The 19,360-nt window shown below is 41.0% G+C and overlaps 1 protein-coding gene and 2 pseudogenes across 1 annotated transcript in view; 2 read left to right on the top strand and 1 right to left on the bottom strand.

Annotated features, from left to right (window-relative positions):
• Positions 1-18,933, top strand: part of ZNF25 (zinc finger protein 25) — a 33,618-nt gene extending 14,685 nt beyond the window's left edge. Inside the window, exons 3-6 of the mRNA XM_075560984.1 lie at positions 6,116-6,242; positions 6,603-6,698; positions 14,133-14,193; positions 14,986-18,933. Of these exons, the coding sequence (XP_075417099.1) occupies positions 6,116-6,242; positions 6,603-6,698; positions 14,133-14,193; positions 14,986-16,021 (1,320 nt within the window). The 3' untranslated portion in view covers positions 16,022-18,933. The remainder of the gene's footprint in view (positions 1-6,115; positions 6,243-6,602; positions 6,699-14,132; positions 14,194-14,985) is intronic.
• On the top strand, positions 6,387-6,458 carry LOC142460342 (U2 spliceosomal RNA; annotated as a pseudogene).
• LOC142460206 (heterogeneous nuclear ribonucleoprotein A1-like 2) lies at positions 9,967-11,073 on the bottom strand (annotated as a pseudogene).
• Positions 18,934-19,360: the final 427 nt, after the last annotated feature.

Genomic DNA, 19,360 nt, shown 5'->3' with positions numbered 1-19,360 from the left:
TCTGTGATTTGGAATTTTGCTAATAGTATTGGTGAGGCAGTATCTCCTTGTTGTTTTAATTTGTATTTCTCTCACAGATAATGAACGTGAGCATTCTTCATTATGTTGGCTACCCGGATGTCATCTTTAGTAAATTGTCTATTCATGTTTGGTCACCCATTTTTTTTGACTCTTATTTTTCTTATTAAGAAATAGTTGTTTTTTATCAATTTTTGAAATGAGCCCTTTATCTTTACTGAGGACTTTTGCATCTACCTCCATGAAGGAATTAGTGTAGTCCGTAGTTAGTACCTTAACCTGTTCGGATGCTGTTGAATCCACTCTGGTTCCCAGCTAACTTCTATGTGTCAAAGCGCAACAAGTAAGTTTTCAGTGGCTGATTTTTCACAGCAGATCATCAAGCCTTTTCTGCCAAAGACCGGCTCCGGCGTGTTCCTAACAGAAAGCTTGAAGTCGGGTGAATGGTCTTGAGAAAAAAGGAGAATATAGAAAAAGTAGGGTTTAGGAGGACCAAAGAAACATTCTCAAGCTTGAATTTATGCAATGGCACTTTATTAAAAGCTGAGCTTCTTTTTAAACCCCATTTCTTGGCTTCTAACATATTCTTCTGGGATAACAGCCAAGTCCAAAGACACCTGGATTTTGCAGACACGTTCTTGTCAGTCAAGGTTAAGCAAAATAGTCTGTTCTATCATATCTTAACAAAGACACACTTTGTAAGTCAAGGTTAAGCAAAATAGTTTGTTCTATCATATCTTAACAGTTCTAAGAAGCCAAGTTATATTTCTAAATACCAAAGTTCATTTAACCCCAAGTGAACTTTTTTAACTAAAAGTGAAGTCCCACTCTTTTTACCCATTAGGCCGGTTAGGATAGGGTTTTCCCGCTCTCCATTCCCTAAGACCATGCGGAAGAAATGGGAAATCACCCTACACTTTTCTTTCAAGTACCTATGAGTAGACTCAAACCTAATCTTTTTTTTGTTTACAGCAAAGGTATTAACTGTTAGCACTACTCAGAGACAGCCAGTATATTGATAAAGGCTTAGCCATGTGATTTTGGGAATTGGAAGAGGAACTGGTTTGTAGTGTTTACCAATTTCTGTAACATCAATACTCCTATTGTCTTATGTTGGGTCCTCTGGAGAAGCACAGCTGGTGGAGCTTGTATCTGTTCACAGAGATCTCAAAGAAGTGGCTCCCTCAGTTGTAGAGATTGGTAAATTCCAAATCTGTGGGTCTGATGTCAGGTTGGTGGTTCATTCTGACTCTAGCTCCAGTGACTGATGAGCCCAAGATCATCAGGGCAGGTGGCAAGCTGCTGATTGCAGAGGCACATAGATCCAGTGTCAGCAGGTACGATGACAGGCTGCTGACTCACAGTCTGCAGTGGCTGACAACCTTCAGGACTGGCAGGTAGAATGGAAGCTGCTGGTTCAAGTCTAAAGATCTAGAAGCAGAAGATAAACCAGATGCAGGATCCAGATCCAGCAAAGACCAAGCATAGAGTAACTACTCAAGACGCAAGATTGAGTCATGAGGGAAAGAGATACTGAAGCAAGAGAAGAACTCGAGCTCAGATTGGATATATTGCAGTGATACTTGTTGTGATTCACGTGCATTCCTGAGTAAGTTCCCCTTGCTCATAGTATGCAGTCCTTTAACATATTGTTGGATTGCTTCCTATTATTTTGTTGAGGATGTTTACATCCATTTCCTAAAAAGATATCGGTATGTGGTTCTTTTTACTTTTGTCTTTTTGTTACCTTGGTGATACTAGCCTCATAAAACTAAATGAGAATTCTCCCTTTCAGTGTTTTGCCAGCGTTTGAGGAGGATGGATGTTAATTCTTTAAATTTAGTTATAATTCACCCATGAAAACTATCTCAGTATTAAGTACTAGACTTTTATTTGTTAGGAAGGTTTTTTTCTTTTAATTACTCATTCTATTTCTTCTTGAGTCAATTTAGGTACTACAGGTAGGTACGTTTCATTTAATGCCCACAATCGGTTCTGTGAAATAGGGCACTTCATGATTTGGAAACAACGTGAACGCCATATTAAAATCTTGTAGGGAGCCTGGTTGTCCTTGTTGCCCCTGCTGCCATCATTGGAGTTTCTGGAGTTGGTGGCAGGAGGTGAAGAAAGGAGTGGCCGCGGCAGCGGTGATTCTGAGAGTGGAGCAAGACAAAGTGAACCAGGAAGGAACTGAGCGTGCCCAGCCTCACCAGCCTCAACCTGAGCCAGAGCAGCTCAGGCCCAACACCTGCTGCCAACTGCTTGTCTTCAAGATAAAGCCTGGAGAACCCACAATGAGAGCCACGTCCCGTGTGTGTGTGTGTGTGTGTGTGTGTGTGTGTGTGTGTGTGTGTGTTACGTTAATGAGGCAACATGAGTAGAGTATGTGTCTAAAGCCACACTCACTGAAGATGTAACAAGAAGAGATTGAGCACGCAATGAAGCAAGCAGAGGGAGATAGGGGAAGATGGATTCTACGCCACATGAAGCTCACCGTGGTGCCAATAAACAGAAGCAGAAAAGAGACTTTCTCCTGTAGCGGACACACAGAGAGATCCTTCCTCTAGAGTTGATACTTTGGATTGGGATTTCTAGCCTCCTAACTTGTGAGAAAATCATGTCACACCCACATGTGGAAGTTCTACCACAGCAAAGTAAAAAAAAATCCCTGCCATCAAATCGATGCAGATTCATAGCAATGCCATAGGACAGGCTCGAGCTGCCTCCGGATTTCTGAGACTGTCTTTAGGGGGAGGATGCCTCCTCTTTCTCCCCAGGAGGGTCTGGAGGGGTCAGACTGCTGCCCTGTGGTTAGCCAACACGGAACTCGCTGTGCCAGGAGGCCTCTCCTACTGCAGCAGAACGAGACCATTAAGCAGGCCGCTCTGCTTGTCACGTGATCATTGAAGAGCGTCTTTCCTGAGCTCAGTGGTCAATCAGTGAGAGAGTGACATGGCATTTTCTTTCATGTCTGGATCCAAATAGAATGCACTCTCAGCTCTGCAAGATTGGGTCTGAACATGGACAGTCCTCCGATATGTACGGGTCTGCATTTTACAGAATCCAAAAAGCAGCCAGAGGTTTCAGCTTAGGGACCTGTCAGGTCTTTTCTGAGCCCATGGCTAGCCCTACATATGTGTTTTGCCCTTTGGTGTCCCCAGTGGACGCAAGAGCCGCACAAAGTCTTTCTGCCCCTTGGGGTTTCGGACACTTAAATCTGTACAAGAGCAGACAGCCTCATCTTTCTCCCATGGAGCAACTGGTGGATTCGAACTGCTGACCTCTCAGAAGCTCAGTGCAGAGCTCACCACTCTACGTGGGCTCCTTTCAAAACCTTATTCCCCCAATCAGCTTCTTCCTTCCTCAGCTTTTGGGTTGACCTGCTGCTTGCCTAATTAGCTGTCTCTTGCCTCAGGTGGGCACAGGTATTATATAGCCCTAGGAGTAACCGTGGTGGTGTAGTGGTTGTGTATTGGGCTGCAATCAGTTTGTTCCGCAGTTCAAGACCATCAGCAACTCCTGGAGAGAAAGACTGGACTTTCTACTCCTGTAAATGGAGTCTCGGAAACCCATAGCAGGGTGCTATGAGTCAGCATTGACTCGATAGCAGTGAGTTTGGTTTTTGAATGAAAGAACCCTAGGGTCCCTGGTGGCATAGTAGTGACACCTTGGGTTATTAACTTCTTCTAGGTACACAGTTCGAAACCACCAGCCACTCAGTGGGAGAAAGACGGGGCTTTCTACTCCAGTAGGCAGTTACGGTGTCGGAAACTCGCAGGGGCAAATCTGCCCTGTCCTAGGAGGTCCTTATGAGTCAACATCAACTTGATGGCAGTGAATTTGGTTTGGGATTTTCAGAGAGCCCTGGCTGCATAATGGTTCGGTGCTCAGGTATTAGCCGCTGGGTTGGTAATTCCAGCCCCCAAAGCACCTTCTCAGGAGAAAGACGTGGTAAGGTATAAAACATGTTTTCACTTGTTGCCGGTAGTGTCACCCAGTGACGTGAATTGAAGGCAGGCTCCGTGTTGGTCCTTTTCCAAACTGCGGATTCATAGCCACATTTATGTATTTGTGACACCGTCCACGATGCCCTCAATGGCATGAGCCAGCTACAGGAATGCCGGACCCTCCTTGGGTTGCCACTGAACTCGTGTGGGGATGCCACCGCCCTTTAGATCCAATTTAGCGGCTTCGTCCTCCATGACGCACTTTCCCGTTGGCTGTGTTTTCAAAATCAGATTCTAGATTTCTGAAAATGTCTCACTCTACCACTTTTTGCTAGATTGATAGTTACTTCAAAATGTTCGTGGCAATACCGTTTTTCAGTATGAATTCAATTTATTTAATTTTTATAGGACTATTTTGTAATTCCTCCCTGAATGAATTTGTAGTTGGTTTCTTTCAAACTTAAAATTGTTTGTAGAAGCCTATCATTGTCCTTTTAATTGTATAAGGTCTGTAGTAATAAACCCACTTATTATTCTATTTTCTTTTTCTTGGTCATTTCAGTTATGGTTTTATTGATTTTATTTATCTTGTCAGAAAACCAAATTTTAGTGTTATTGCTCGCCAATCACAAACTTTGCCAAAGTGCTCACGTATGGTGTGATTTTTTAGATATCTTTCTGTTACTGATTTTTGGTATGTCACTTACGGCTGGAGTAGATATTTTCTAGGATTTCAGTTGTCTTCTTTGTTTGTTTAAAGTGTGTTAGGCCCAGTAAAATGCCCTGTTGGTGAACATCCCGTGAAAAAGAGTGAGACCCTTTAAACATGTCTCCGTCTACTCGCAGGCTCATGGTTTAGAATGCAAGACAGCCCTTTCTCTCTCCCAGCCCCGTGAGCACCCATTTCCATCCCACAGTGTCCTATTGACTGCGTGTCAGGACAAGTCGTTGCTGATGTCTTACACCTAGTAGCCAATGCTTATGCTTTGCCTTATCTTTTCTTGGTTTTGATAAAGTGTGCTATCGATTGATTTGTAGAATAGGTGCCTAGTCTGTATGATTTTTAAATCTTTACAAAAACATCTTTGTTTTTCCTTTACCTTGAACAAGAATTTGGCAGGTTAGACAAGGAGTTCTAGGTTCAATTTTTTTTCCAATTAGAACTTCATGGACATTCTTTCCTTTGTCTCTTAGCATATATTTGTGTATATGAAAAGTCATGTGTCAAATTTGGGGGAGAAAGGCTTCGTGTCCCCATAAAGAGTTCTAGTCTCGGAAACCCACAGAGGCAGTTCTGTCCTGTAGGACCGTTGTGAGTCGGAATAGAATCGATGGCTATGAGTGATGTCAGTTTATTCTGATTTTCTTAGTTATGGTAATCTGAGTGCTGAAGTGGGGTGATTGTGCCCTGGGGGTATAGTATTTGTCTTTATTTCAAAGAAATGTAGCCTTTTAAAAAAAACATAGATATTACAAATAAATAAAATGTTGTATATGTAGCACAATTTATCATTTCTCCCATTGGCTATTTTGTGTCCATATTCACGGGGCCTGAGTTCACAGTTCCTTGTCCTTGTGTGGAGAGCTCTTCTTATAAGTTTTTGCTTTCTGCTAGGGGTTCTAAGCCAAAAAAAGTGGAGAGCAATATGTAAACTTGACTGACGGGTTTGTTTTTTTAAATTAATCCTTTCCTCCTCCCTTTTGAGATGGCTTCCTTTATACCTAGTAGGATAGCAATCACAATTGAGCATGTTACCAATCACACAGAGCTGTTAGTGATTCTTACCCAAACCCAACAGAAAAATTAGCGTCATTTAATTGGAGTAACCAGGGCGACGGCTAGAAGATCCTTATGAAATAATTCATTGCATTGCACCTCCCTGACAGACCAGACGCTCTTTGACAACCGGGTTTTTTGCTTTATTCATGTTTGTGTGTCTCTAGCACAATTCCAGGAATAGAGTGGAGCTCAATAAATATATGTATTGAACAAGTATTTTTCTATATATAAAGCAGGATGCAGAACAGCATCCTAGCGTAGCTTTTCAGAATAAATTCTACAGTTGGTACATTAAAAGCTAGATCACATACATCTTTCAATAGTACTTTATTCTGACCACTTCCGATTGAATTGAAATGTGCTGTTACAGGTACCAGTGACATTCAAGGATGTGATTGTGGAATTCAGCAAGGAGGAGTGGAAATTACTTAACCCTGCTCAAAAGACCCTGTACAAGGAGGTGATGTTGGACAACTATAGGAACCTAGTCTCAGTGGGTGAGAAAATTTTTCTGATATCTAAGGCCTAGTAGTGTGTGTTTTCTTTCCAGTTGCGAGGACATGTGAGGTCCTTATGAGGCTCAATAATAGTATAGTAGCTTTAATTTCAGGGGTCAGAGTTGACTAAAACACTCTGGATTTATTGCTTCTCGGCCTTTTGGCTAAGATCAAGTGTAGTAAAACTCTGGATTTATATTTAGAAAAAAAATCCATGTTCCTGCTAGCCCATTGAAAGAATATAGATTCACCAAGGCTGTGTGAGGTCGTCATTGTTCTGCGCCTAAAACTGTATATTTTTGTCCTTCGGAGTCTCTAAATTCCAAGAAACTTGCACCATTTTGTTTCTTCTATTTCTAGGCTATCGTGCAAATAAGCCAAATACGGTCTTCAAGTTGAAACAAGGAAAAGAACCATGGATATTAGAGGTAGAATTTCCACGGAAGAGCTGCCCTGGTGAGTTAGCAGAGATTATAGTTCCCTTTTATTGCTGAAGTGGTAATACTCTTTTTTATATTCTTTAATCTTTTGAAAACATTATCGGGAATTTCCTTTTCAATGCCCTATGATTCTAGAAATGACTGAGAACATTTGATCTGTATGTGAAGGAAACCCAAATCCATTCTCAGTTTTCATTCTCTGCCCTTCCTTTGCTTGACATTTTAAAAATAGATTTATTTCTCTTTCTCATATGCAAAATCCATGCCCTGCCAAACCTTTACTTGGACTCTTTCTCTAGAATTCTTGGTTCTTCACACCCTTCTATTGAAGTATTCAGCTGTAATCTGAAAATGATTATCAAGTTGGCCTATACTGTTTCCCTAAATTCCATTTCCCCCTTTCACTAACAATGAAATTGCTCAGACTTATTGTCAGTCCATTTTAACTTCCTGTTTTCTCTTTAAATTCTGAAATGAGAGTATGAATCATTATGTCTTAAATTAATTGAATTATTTCAGATTCAGTAACCTCCTTTAGGTGATGTTTGCTCTTTACATGTAATGCTGGTTGTCTTTTCTAAAATCTACTCTGACTTAGAGTCCTCTCACACTAAGATACTCTCACCCTGATTCCTTAAATGCTTTTCATATGTCTTTCGACAAGTGCACTGAACTAGTGCAGGAACAGGACTGAGCCTTGGTACATATTATTTGCTTATTAAATATATGTTGAGCTAACATTTTATTCCCAAGAAACACTCTGTCTTTTGTGTTCTATACTCTTCAGAGTAATTGCTTCAAGTCTCACGACAAAAGCACTAGTTTTATAATGACGTCTTGGCATTTATATCTCCAGCATCTTTGTCATCCATGTTTCAGTTTACCATCTTGCAGAATAGTTCCATTGATCTCTACTTTCCTTCTAACATTAGAAACTAGCTATGAATTGAAATTCTCACAGTGATTGTCTAATGCAGTAAATTTATATTGCCAGTAACATTTATTATGTGCCACTGACTAAGGCATTACCATAGAAACATAAATCTATTTCATGCCTGATCCTCTTTTATGTACTGTAACATATATCTTCGTGCTTTCAAAACTCATGCCAGGCTCTTTTTTATCCACTCTTAGAAATTATTTCCAAACAGGATATTTTCTTTTGTGTATATTCAAGGTAACTCTGTACACATCTTTTTATAAAACATTTCATTGTGAGTTATGTGACTATGTACAAAACATACCAGTTTGTACGTTCAGCAACTCATCAGCCCTCCAAAAGCCTTGTCTTGTTTCAATAATTTTTCACCCATTTCCCTCGTTGAATGCTGTCTTTCCCTTCACCCACATTAACACCGTCTACCCTCTAGTCTGTGACTTCTTCCTCCTTTTCCACCCCTAGTAACCACCAAAGTCTACTAAAAATCCTACTTTTGTCATCTAGGTTTTCAGGAATAAGGCCATATACTCTGGCTTCTTTATCCAATTTAATCTTTTCCTTTGTATTTTTCATAAACACATTTGCCTATCAATTTTCCTTATCACCCTACCTACTGTTTATTATTCTTAATGGGCTCACGAAATTCTCTTCTCCCTTTTCAACAATGCTTTCAATATCTTTTGTTCTCTGTGACCCATTCTTTTTGTTGATTTTTTTCTAAATCATTTCATTAGGGGCTCATACAACTCTTATCACAATCCATACATATATGAATTGTGTAAAGCACATTTGTACATTCATTGCCCTCATCATTCTCAAAACACTCACTCTCCACTTAAGCCCCTGGCATCAGCTCCTCATTTTCCCCCTCCCTCCCACTCCCCCCTCCATGAATGCTTGATAATTTATAAATTATTATTTTGTCATATCTTACACTGTCCGACGTCTCCCTTCACCCACTTTTGTGTTGTCCATCCCCCAGGGAGGAGGTTATATGTAGATCCTTGTAATCGGTTACCCCTTTCCACCCCATCCTCCCTCTACCCTCCCAGTATCGCCACTCTCACCACTGGTCCTAAAGGGATCATCTGTCCTGGATTCCCTGTTTCCACTTCCTATCTGTAGCAGTGTACATCCTCTGATCTAGCCAGACTTGCAAGGTAGGACTGGGATCATGATAGTGGGGGTGAGGGGGGTAAGCATTTTGGAACTAGAAGAAAGTTGTATGTTTCATCATTGCTACATCGCACCCTGACTGGCTCATCTCCTCCCCAAGAATCCTTCTGTAAAGGAATGTCCAATTAACTACAGATGGGCTTTGGGTCTCCACTCCACACTCCCCACCTATTTCACAATGATATGATTTTTTTTTCTTATGATGCCTGATGCCTGATCCCTTCAACACCAGCACAGGCTGGTGTGCTTCTTCCCTGTGGGCTTTGTTGCTTCTGAGCTAGATGGCCGCTTGCTTATCTTCAAGCCTTTAAGACCCCAGATGCTATATCTTTTGATAGCCGGGCACCATCAGCTTTCTTCACCACATTTGCTTATGCACACGTGTCTTCAGCGATCATATGGGGGAGGTGAGCACACAGTGATATGATTTCTTTCCACTCAAGATTAAATTGTTTATTGATTAGACATGATAATGGATGATACATAAGTTCCAACTCCATCTGCAATTTTATCTGCTACCACTATTCAATTTAGATATATTGCATAGGATGTGCCAACGACCATATTTTATAACCAAATAAACTGTTAATTAATTTGCTTGGGTGGCCATTTTTAATGGTGAACTCCAGGCTACAAAACAGCAACTGTCAGTGCAACTAACAGCCAAGGTCTCCGACAACAGAGGCTCCTCTGCCCAGCGGTCTTCTCAAGTTATTTGTCAGTATGTTTCAAGTCAACCTGGCACCGCCCTCAACGGAGCCTACACTTCACACTGTCGGGGCAGTTTATACCAAGATGGCTTAAGAGCAGACTTTACACAGCACATTTTTAAAAGGCATTTATTTAGCGTCATGATCAGACTATTACATTTAGCAATCAACAGCATGGGTGCAAAAAAAAGAAAAACTACATGAAAACCCCTTGTTGGAATGTTTACACTTTCCACAGAACAGCAACTAAAATAACCCGTTATGCAATTAGTCACAAATCCAGCCCTCAAGGTCTTTTGCCAATACACATAAATATTGTCTAAAACATGTCTCCTTTGTAGCAGCTAGGCCCTGCCACCACTGTGCTTGGCTGAGTTCACAAACCTGTTGTAACCTGTAGCTGCCCTGTCACTTCTCTGGCTCTCCTCTCCTGCTGAGCTGTGTTTCCTGGTAGTCACTTAACATCTTCTGCCACTGCCATAACTACTGCTCCTGTTTGAGCCACCCCAGCCTCCTTGGTTTCGTGGTTTGGCAAAGTTTTGACCTCCACCGCCATAAGGGCCAGAGCCTCTGCCTCCAAAGTTCCCTCCCTTCATTGGTCCAAAATTGGAAGACTGGTTGTTGTAGTTGCCAAAATCATTGTAGCGTCCACCACCTCCAAAGTTGCTTCCACTACCACCGCCAAAGACACTTCCGCCATTGTTATAGCTGCCACTCCCGCCATAGCCACTTCCCTGGTCTCCATAGCCCTCTCCACCACTTCCATAGCGTCTGCTTCCTCCAGAGTACCCAGGGCCTCCTCCATAACCACCATCATTACCAAAGCCATTATAGCCATCCCCACTGCCGCCATATCCGCCACCAGCGCGGCTGCCACCAAAGCCACCACATCTGCTGAAGTTTCCACCCCGACCAAAATTGTCATTCCCACCAAAACCACCACCTCGGCCACCACAGAAGTTTCCAGAACGGCTGTGACCTCTTTGGCTGGAGCAGGCGCTGGCCAGCTCTTGCTTCGACAGGGCTTTCTTTCTGTACTTCACAGTTGTGGCCATTCACAGTGTGGTGTTTCTGAATGACGATCTTATCTACGGAGTCGTGGTCATCCAAAGTCACAATAGCACAGCCTGTCTTCTTGCCACTGCCTTGACCAGTCATGATTTCAGTCACTTCAGTTTTCCTATACTGCTCAAAATGATCTCATACGTGGTGCTCTTCAATGTCTTCTTTAATGCCACCAAGAAAGATTTTTTTTTCACCGTGAAATGGGCGCCTGGTCTTTGGGAATCTTCTTGTGAGACAGCCCTCTTTGGTTCCACGACTCTGGCATCTACGTTGTGTGGCCGTGCCTTCATGGCCGCGTCCACCTCTCCACAATTGAGGAGGTGACAAACCCAAAGCCTCCGGAGCGCTTGGTGTTTGGGTCTCTTATCACCACACCGTCCGTAAGGGTCCCCCATTGCTCAACGGCTCCGCAGACTCTGATCTGTTGTTTCAAAGCTCAATCCTCCAATAAAGAGTTTCCGCAGTTGTTCAGGCTCTTTAGGAGACTCTGGTTTAGACATGATGGTGGTAGGGAGAGAAAGCCCGAAGATGCTTCCTCCATGGCGTTCACAAGCAGAAAGCAATGATACAATTTTTTGTTTTTTGATGCCTGATACCTGATCCCTTCAGTACCTCGTGATCATACAGGCTGGTATGCTTCTTCCATGTGGGCTTTGTTGCTTCTCAGTTAGATGGCCGCTTGTTTATCATCAAGCCTTTAAGACCCAAGACACTATATCTTGATTGCCGGGCACCATCAGCTTTCTTCACCACATTTGCTTATGTACCTGCTTTGTCTTCAGTGATCGTGTAGGAAGGTGAGCATCATGAAATGCCAGCTTGATCAAACAAAGTATTCTTGCATTGAGGAATACTTGAGTGAAGGCCCTATGTCCATCTGCTACCTTAATACTAAACCTATACACATATTCACATAGATCTATTTCCACCTCCTCATATATAAATATATTTACATATATGCATGCCTTTATTTAGACCTCTATAAATGCCCTTTGCCTCCTCTTTCCTCTATTTCCTCTTGTCCCACTATCATGTTCAGCCTTCATTTGGGTTTCAGTAATTCCTCTTGGTTACATTACCCTTGGTCACACCCTACAAGGCCTCCTACATCCTCCTCACCACCGATTTGGATCACTTGTTGTTCCCTTGTCTCTGGATTTGTTAACGCCACTTCCTTTCCCTCCAACTCCCCCTCTCCCATGCCCCCCCTGAAACTGTCAGCCCCCTTGTTTTCTCCTCCAGATTGTTCATCCAGCCTATGTTATTTAGACAGACCTGCGGAGATAATAACATGCACAAAAACAAGACAGAGCAAAACCAAGCAACAAAATAAAACAAAACAACAAGACAATGACAACAAAACAAAATAACAAGAAAGAAAATCTTGTAGTTAGTTCAAGGACTGTTTGTTGGCCTTTAGGAGTGTTTTCTGGCCAATTCTAATGGGGTGCCATGCCCTGGCCCCAAACTCTATTTTTGGTATTTCCTGGGGACTTCTTTTGTTCCTCTTGCTGTTCTGTTCCACACCCTTACTGTTTTGCCTCGGTGTGGTAGAATCACATTGGGCGGAATTCCCACACTATGTCTCCAGTGTTGTCCCCTTTAGGGCTATGGGTCAGTGAGGGATGTCCTGTCTCATAGTGGGGCCGACCATATGGTCTTCTCTGTGGACTGGCTGCTCTGAGTGGGAATATCATCGTCAAGGCTTGGTGGCCCAGGATGTACTCCACTCTCTCTTCCTTCCCCTTCATTTGCTCCTATGTGCTCTGATCAGACATGTCCCTCTCCCAGAGCTGCAGATTCAGTGCTCTCCTCTGAAATAAATTCTTCTTGTGGGAGGGGCAGGTGTCCACGTAGTTGAGATTGGGGCCAGCCCCTCAGACCTCTCCACTGGCTCCCTCTTCCATGCCGGCATGTTGCATTCACATCTTGGAGCACTGGGTTGAAGTCTGGTTCCTCTTTCCCTGTGGAGATATAAACAATACCCTCCCCTTGGGTGGGTTAGTGCCCTGTGCCCCCACTACCCATATCTTTTTTTAATTTTTTCATTTCCCCTCCTCCTTGTTAGTTGGCTCCCATATGTATCACTGGATTTGTTCTGGCCCTGCCATACTACCTGGGCCTCACCCCAGGAATGTTTGTATACAATAACTTTTTCCCTGTGCCCCTTTTGCATTTTTTAAAAGCTTACCTCAGCAGACTCATGTTGCACTTGTCTTTTTGTGCTTGGCTTACTTTATTTAGCATGATTTCCTCTAGTTCTTCCCATGCAGTGACATGCTTCATATGTTCATCACATCACTGCTTTTTAGCAATGCATGGTACTCCATTGTATGTATGTACAACAGTTCTTTAACCCACTGGTCAGTTGATGGAAATTTGGGTTGTTTCCAACTCTTTGCAATTGTGAACTGTGCCGCAATGAACATTGGAGCACAGATGTCTGGCTGTGGTTTGTTTCTTGCCTCTTCTGGGTATATGCCCAGAAGGGGGATTACTGGGTCAGATGGTAGCTCGATTTCCGTCTGTTTTAGATATCACCAGATCAATTTCCATAGTGGCTGGAAATACTTCAGGTTCACCAGCAGTAGATGAGAGCTCCTGTCTCCCCAGGACCCCTCCAACACTTGTTGCTTTCTGATTTTTTGAATTGGGCTATCTTTGAGGGTGCTAGGTGGTATCTCATTGTTGTTTTAATTTGCATTTCTCTTATAGCTAAAGATATGTTTATTGGCCGTTCAGATTTCTGCCCCTGTGAAACTTCTGTTCAGGTCTTTTGCCCACCTCCACAGTGGGCAATTAGTATTTTTCTTTTTGGAAGCTAGCAGAGTATTGTAGACTTTAGTAATAAGACCTTTGTCTGATGTGTCCTTGCTAAAGATGTTTTCCCAGGCCGTGGACTCTCTTATTACTCTCTTGGTGAATTCTTTCGATCTACACGGTGTTTTATCTTCAGTATATCCCATTTGTCAATTTGTACCTCCTCTGTGTTTATGTCCTTCCCTATTTCTGATAGCCTATGTATTCCCTGTGCCAAAGTTCTCAAGTTGGTCCCAATTCCCTCAGTGATGGCCCTAATAGTTTGAGGGTTAACTTCAACATCTGTGATCCACCTTGAGTTTATTCTTGTGCATGGAGTGAGTTAAGGGTCTCGCTTCATTTTTCTGCAGGTAGATATCCACTTTTCCAGCATCACTTGTTAAAGAGGGCATCTGCTTCCCATTGGATATTTTTGGGCCACTTGTCAAAGGCCAGTTGTCTGTATGCTGATGATTTTATTTCTGGGGTTTCAGTCCATTCTTCATTTTTAATATAGCTTTCTCTTTGACATTTTGAAAGTCATATTTATAAAACAAAATATCAGAGATGTTATTGATTTATGTTCCATTCCCTGTCTGCCAGAGCATTGCTTTTTGTGCTTTTCCAATCCAAAGGAGTTGAGGAATTTATATTTGAAAGCTCTTTATTTTGGGAAATTGGTCTGAAGCCTAGGAACCAATCCTAAGATTATAATAATGTGTTAAATTTATAAACTATTAAATTTTGTATTCCTTTATAGGCCTATGGAATATGGATTACCTAAGAGCGAGGTGCCAAGAAATCCAAGCTGAAAAAGCAAGGCAAGTCAATAATTTTTATTATAAGGAGCCTTATGAGAAAGAATTCTGTTGAATATACTGGGGTTGGGAGAATACTAGTTAATAATAGAGAAAATGCACAGTGGAATGAATCTCAAAGAATATAATCCAAGTAAGAATGCCCTTTTTCATCATTCACACTTTTTTCAGAGTCTGGATATTAAAATTTTGAAACCTTCTGAATTTTGCAATAAGGAAAGTTTTAGAAGACAAGGCAGTTTAGAGACTGGTGAAAATAATGCAAGATAGGGTTCATTCTACCAAATATTAAACTGCATGTATGTTAGAGAGCTTACACATTAAAGAAACACTGTTCATCTAACATATGTGGGGGAAATGTCAAGAAATTGGTCCTCAGGGTTATTCAGAGAATTCACACGGGCCCTAACATATGTGGGGGAAATGTCAAGAAATTGGTCCTCAGGGTTATTCAGAGAATTCACACGGGCCCTAACATATGTGGGGGAAATGTCAAGAAATTGGTCCTCAGGGTTATTCAGAGAATTCACACGGGCCCTAACATATGTGGGGGAAATGTCAAGAAATTGGTCCTCAGGGTTATTCAGAGAATTCACACGGGCCCTAACATATGTGGGGGAAATGTCAAGAAATTGGTCCTCAGGGTTATTCAGAGAATTCACACGGGCCCTAACATATGTGGGGGAAATGTCAAGAAATTGGTCCTCAGGGTTATTCAGAGAATTCACACGGGCCAAAAGGAAAAGGAAAAGAAGAGCCTCATAAATATAATGAATTTTGGAAATGTTTCTCTAGGAACGGAGCACTCATGAAACACCAGGACACTCAAGCCAGAGAGAAAGCTCCAGAGAGTGGAAAGTCCTCTGAGAAGTCTTCCCCGGTAGGACCTCAGAATACTCATTCAAAGGAGAGACCCCCTGAAAGTGGAAAATCTTCCGCTAACAATGGAGATGTCACAACCCATCAGAAATCTGCGACCAGAGTGAAGCGCTATGAATGCAAAGAGTGTGAGAAGACCTTCTACCACCTGTCATCTCTCAGCAGACACCTGAGAACTCATGTCGGGGACAAACCCTATGAGTGTAATCAGTGTGACAAAGCCTTTTATCAAAAGCCACACCTGATGGAACATCAGAAAACACACACAGGGGAGAAACCTTATGAATGTCCAGAATGTGGGAAGTTCTTCTATGTGAAGGCATACCTCATGGTACATCAGAAAACCCACACGGGGGAGAAACCCTATGAATGTAAGGAATGCGGGAAAGCCTTTTCCCAGAAGTCACACCTCACGGTCCACCAGAGAACACACACAGGGGAGAAACCCTATAAGTGTTCAGAATGTGGAAAGGCCTTTTCTAGGAACACACACCTCAGGACCCATCAGAGGAGTCACACAGGGGAGAAACCGTATGAATGCAGTGAATGTAAAAAGTCCTTCTACCAAAAGTCAGCCCTCACAGTCCATCAGCGAACTCACACAGGGGAGAGACCCTTTGAATGTAATAAATGTGGGAAAAACTTTTACTATAAATCGGACCTCACTAAACATCAGAGAAAACACACAGGAGAGAAGCCTTACGAATGTAATGAATGTGGTAAATCTTTCTCGGTGAATTCAGTCCTCAGGCTGCATCAAAGGACTCACACAGGAGAGAAGCCGTATGAATGTGCGGAATGTAAGAAATGCTTCTCTCAGAAGTCATACTTTGTCATACATACAAGGAAACACACAGGGGAGAAACCTTATGAATGTAAGGAATGTGGAAAATCCTTTATCCAGAGGTCAAAACTCACAGCACATCAAAAGACACACACAGGGGAAAAATAGCATGAATTCAGAGAGTCATCCTGTCTTAATCATTCTTCTGAGTAATCAGATAAACTCATAAAAGAGATAAACTTTATTACCAATGTGGGCTTGTAATTGGTCATAATCTTTCTGTAAACATATAGAGAAATTTTCTGAGAATCTATCAAGGAGAAATGTTGGCATATATCAGGCTTTACTAAATATCAGAAAGTATAGATGACATAAGGCCTGCATATATAAAATATATGTCAACATAGATATCACACAGCAGAACATCTTATAAGTAAAATGAATGTCAGAAAATTTTTCTGTCAGTCCACCATTGGCAAACATCTAAGAGCTCATATGTATGAGAAATTCTTATCCGTATCCTGAGCTCACATATTAAAACTCAATGAGGTAAATGCAAACATGTGACAAGTACATAACCCTTTATCAAGAAGTCAGGTTTCATTGAATGTTAGATTGGTGATAGTGGAATAATGCCTTTATAGATATTTTAAATATGTGAAAGTTTTTTAAACAAAATTTCAAAGATAATACATACTGATCGAACACTGAATACTAGAAGCTGTATTGCAGATTGATTCCAGTATTTTCTTTTTTAAAAAGAAACTTGCAAATGTCTGGGTATATGAAGCTTTTTGAAAGCACGGATAAATCAAACAACCAGGCAACAGCACTGAGAATAAGTGGAGAGTCCTTTAAGCTGTAGGACTCGTGTGTATGTGAGTGTGTCACATTGTGTACTTGATATGCATGTGAACCTACTCATAAATGTATATAGGAAATGTGTAACCTTCAATCAACTATGATGTATATAAAGATGTTTTGTATTAAATCTCAGCAGTATTTTCTGTTAAAGTGCAATATTCTTTTAAAATTATAATGCATATTTTGTCTTATTTTCTTGTAAACAAATGGATTTAGACATCATTACTGAACTAATCTTTTAAAAAGGAGCTATAAGAATGCTTTTGTAAAATTTCCAACTGCCTCATGACCAGCGAAATTTTGCATGAGAGACATTTATTTTTAGCAAAAGCCTGACTTGATAGTTTTATATGCTGCTGACAGCACCAATATTTATCACACTCTGCAGAATAAAAATAGATAATGCTTTGTAAAGAAATATTGTCATGCTAATGACTTAGCAGGGTGCAGAGCTGTCTGCTTTTGTAGTTAGTACAAGAATCTTCAATGTTCTTCACTACCTTTTTCTAACCAGTATAGCACCATGGCATAGTGGGTAAGATTCTGCCTAGGCTTCGATGCTTGCATGGAGCATACCACATCACCTCTGTGCCTCAGTGTTTGTGTGTTTGTTTCTGTAAATGTCTTATGATGCTTTAACACCTAAATGGGTTCATGTGTTTAAAGTACTTAGAATTAGTGTCTAGGGTACAGGGAGAGCTATTTGTTAGATATTGTCATCGTTATAATTCACTGTTCCTGTATTATACTGTACTATTTTTCCTGAATTGCACCCTGCTTTATTGCTGATAGTGCCTTGATTTAATTTAATTTTGTTGTCCATTGCTCCCGCAAGTGCTTTAGGGACAAGGGTTGTTGGCACTTTACAGCCCATGGACCAGATGTGGCTGATTGTCCTTATTTAGTCTACAAGCTAAAAATAGTTTTGCATTTTAAAATGGCTATGAAAAAACACTATTTATGATATGAAATGTATATGAAATTTGAATCTTACTGTCCATACAAACCAAACCCATTGCTATTAAGTTGATTCTGACTCACAACCACCCTACTTAGGGTTTCTGAGGCTGTAAATCTTTATAGAAGCAATGGGAGCAGATAGCCTCATCTTGCTCCCACAGAGTGGATGGTGGATTTGAACTGCCAACCTATGGTCAGCAGTCTAACACTTAACCAATATCACCACTAAGGTTCCATTTACTGTCCATAAATAAGTTTTTTTTAGAAAAATAAACCAAACATATTTATTTATGAGCTGGCTAGAGATGCCTTCATTTTCTAATGGCAGAATTGAGATTGTATTGGAGTTGTATCGGAGACTACCATATGGCCTACCCAGCCCAAGATATTTATGATCTGGTGCTTTGCACGATGAATTTGCCAATTCCTGGTCTATGCTAATCTTGGGAGGCCTTGTAACAGTGATTGGTTTCATAGTGGGCATAGGACCAGAATCTTGCCAATGAAGTACTTCCAGCCTATTCCGAGGGACTGAGAGGAAATGTTATTGTTGGCAAGAAACACTTGGTGACGGCCATGTGTGGACAGGTTACTTCATCGCATCGTATTACCCCAACAACAGGAGAGCAGAAAAGTGCTAAGAACTTAAGTAAATGACAATAGCACTGAAAAGTTGAATTTTCCAGTCCTTGAGATACAACATTTAGGGGATTTTTGTGATGTTAGATCATAAAATTTTCTGAAGATCTTCAAATCAAAGAGGTTGAAGTTTTCTGTTACATAGACCTGAAAAACGTTGCAACAAATATAGAAACATACTTTTATAAATGTTATTCTTCAGAAATTATGTATGTAACAATTTGTGAGAAGTAGACTTTTATTCGGTATATTTATGTGTTAAAAGTCTAAGTGTAAGGAGTAAAATTATTTTTTTCAAAGAAATGTGTTTTTACTTGCTGAATTTTTATAGTATCAAAATGAGATTTCCTGATAGAATATAGCAGTAAATATATTGAGTGATCATTGTCTGAATTAAGTTGACAATAGACACACCCCCACAGTATTGCTTTATTTTCTTCAATGCCATTTTTGCCTATATTTATTATTTTCTAACTGTATCATGATAAAATGTAAACGTTGTATCACTTAGTTAACATAATTTAATAACAAAAAATTCAAAATATCTAATTCTGTCTGCCACATATACTAGTAAGCTATAAAATTGTTTTATTGTCTGTACTTCATGTAATTGTCAAATCTATTTCAATTTAACCCTGCCACCTTATTTTCTTTTCCTAATAAAGATTACTTCCTTGATGTTCACTGTCTTAAGCATACCTCATTCGGATTTGTCTGTTGATTGACACTGATTAACACCTTGTAATTGTGTGTTGTTGAGTTGATTCTAACTCACAGCACTCCACCTGGCAGTACTTTCTTGGGTGTAAACTTTATGGGAACAGATTGCCGGTTCTTTCTATTGTGGAGCTGATGAATAGCTTCTAACTGCCACCTTTTTAATGAACACATATTATGGATTGAATTATGTATCCCCAAATTTTGCTGTTAGCTTGGTTCTCACTCATAATGACTCTATGTACAACAGAAAGAAACACTGCCCGGTCCTGGGCCCTCCTCACCATTGTTCTCATGCTTGAGACCATCAATGCAGCCACTGTGTCC

Source organism: Tenrec ecaudatus, chromosome 10, assembly GCF_050624435.1.
Source record: "Tenrec ecaudatus isolate mTenEca1 chromosome 10, mTenEca1.hap1, whole genome shotgun sequence".
Taxonomy (NCBI): domain Eukaryota; kingdom Metazoa; phylum Chordata; class Mammalia; order Afrosoricida; family Tenrecidae; genus Tenrec; species Tenrec ecaudatus.
Note: the sequence above shows the minus strand (reverse complement) of the source record. Positions and strands in the feature narration are given on the sequence as shown.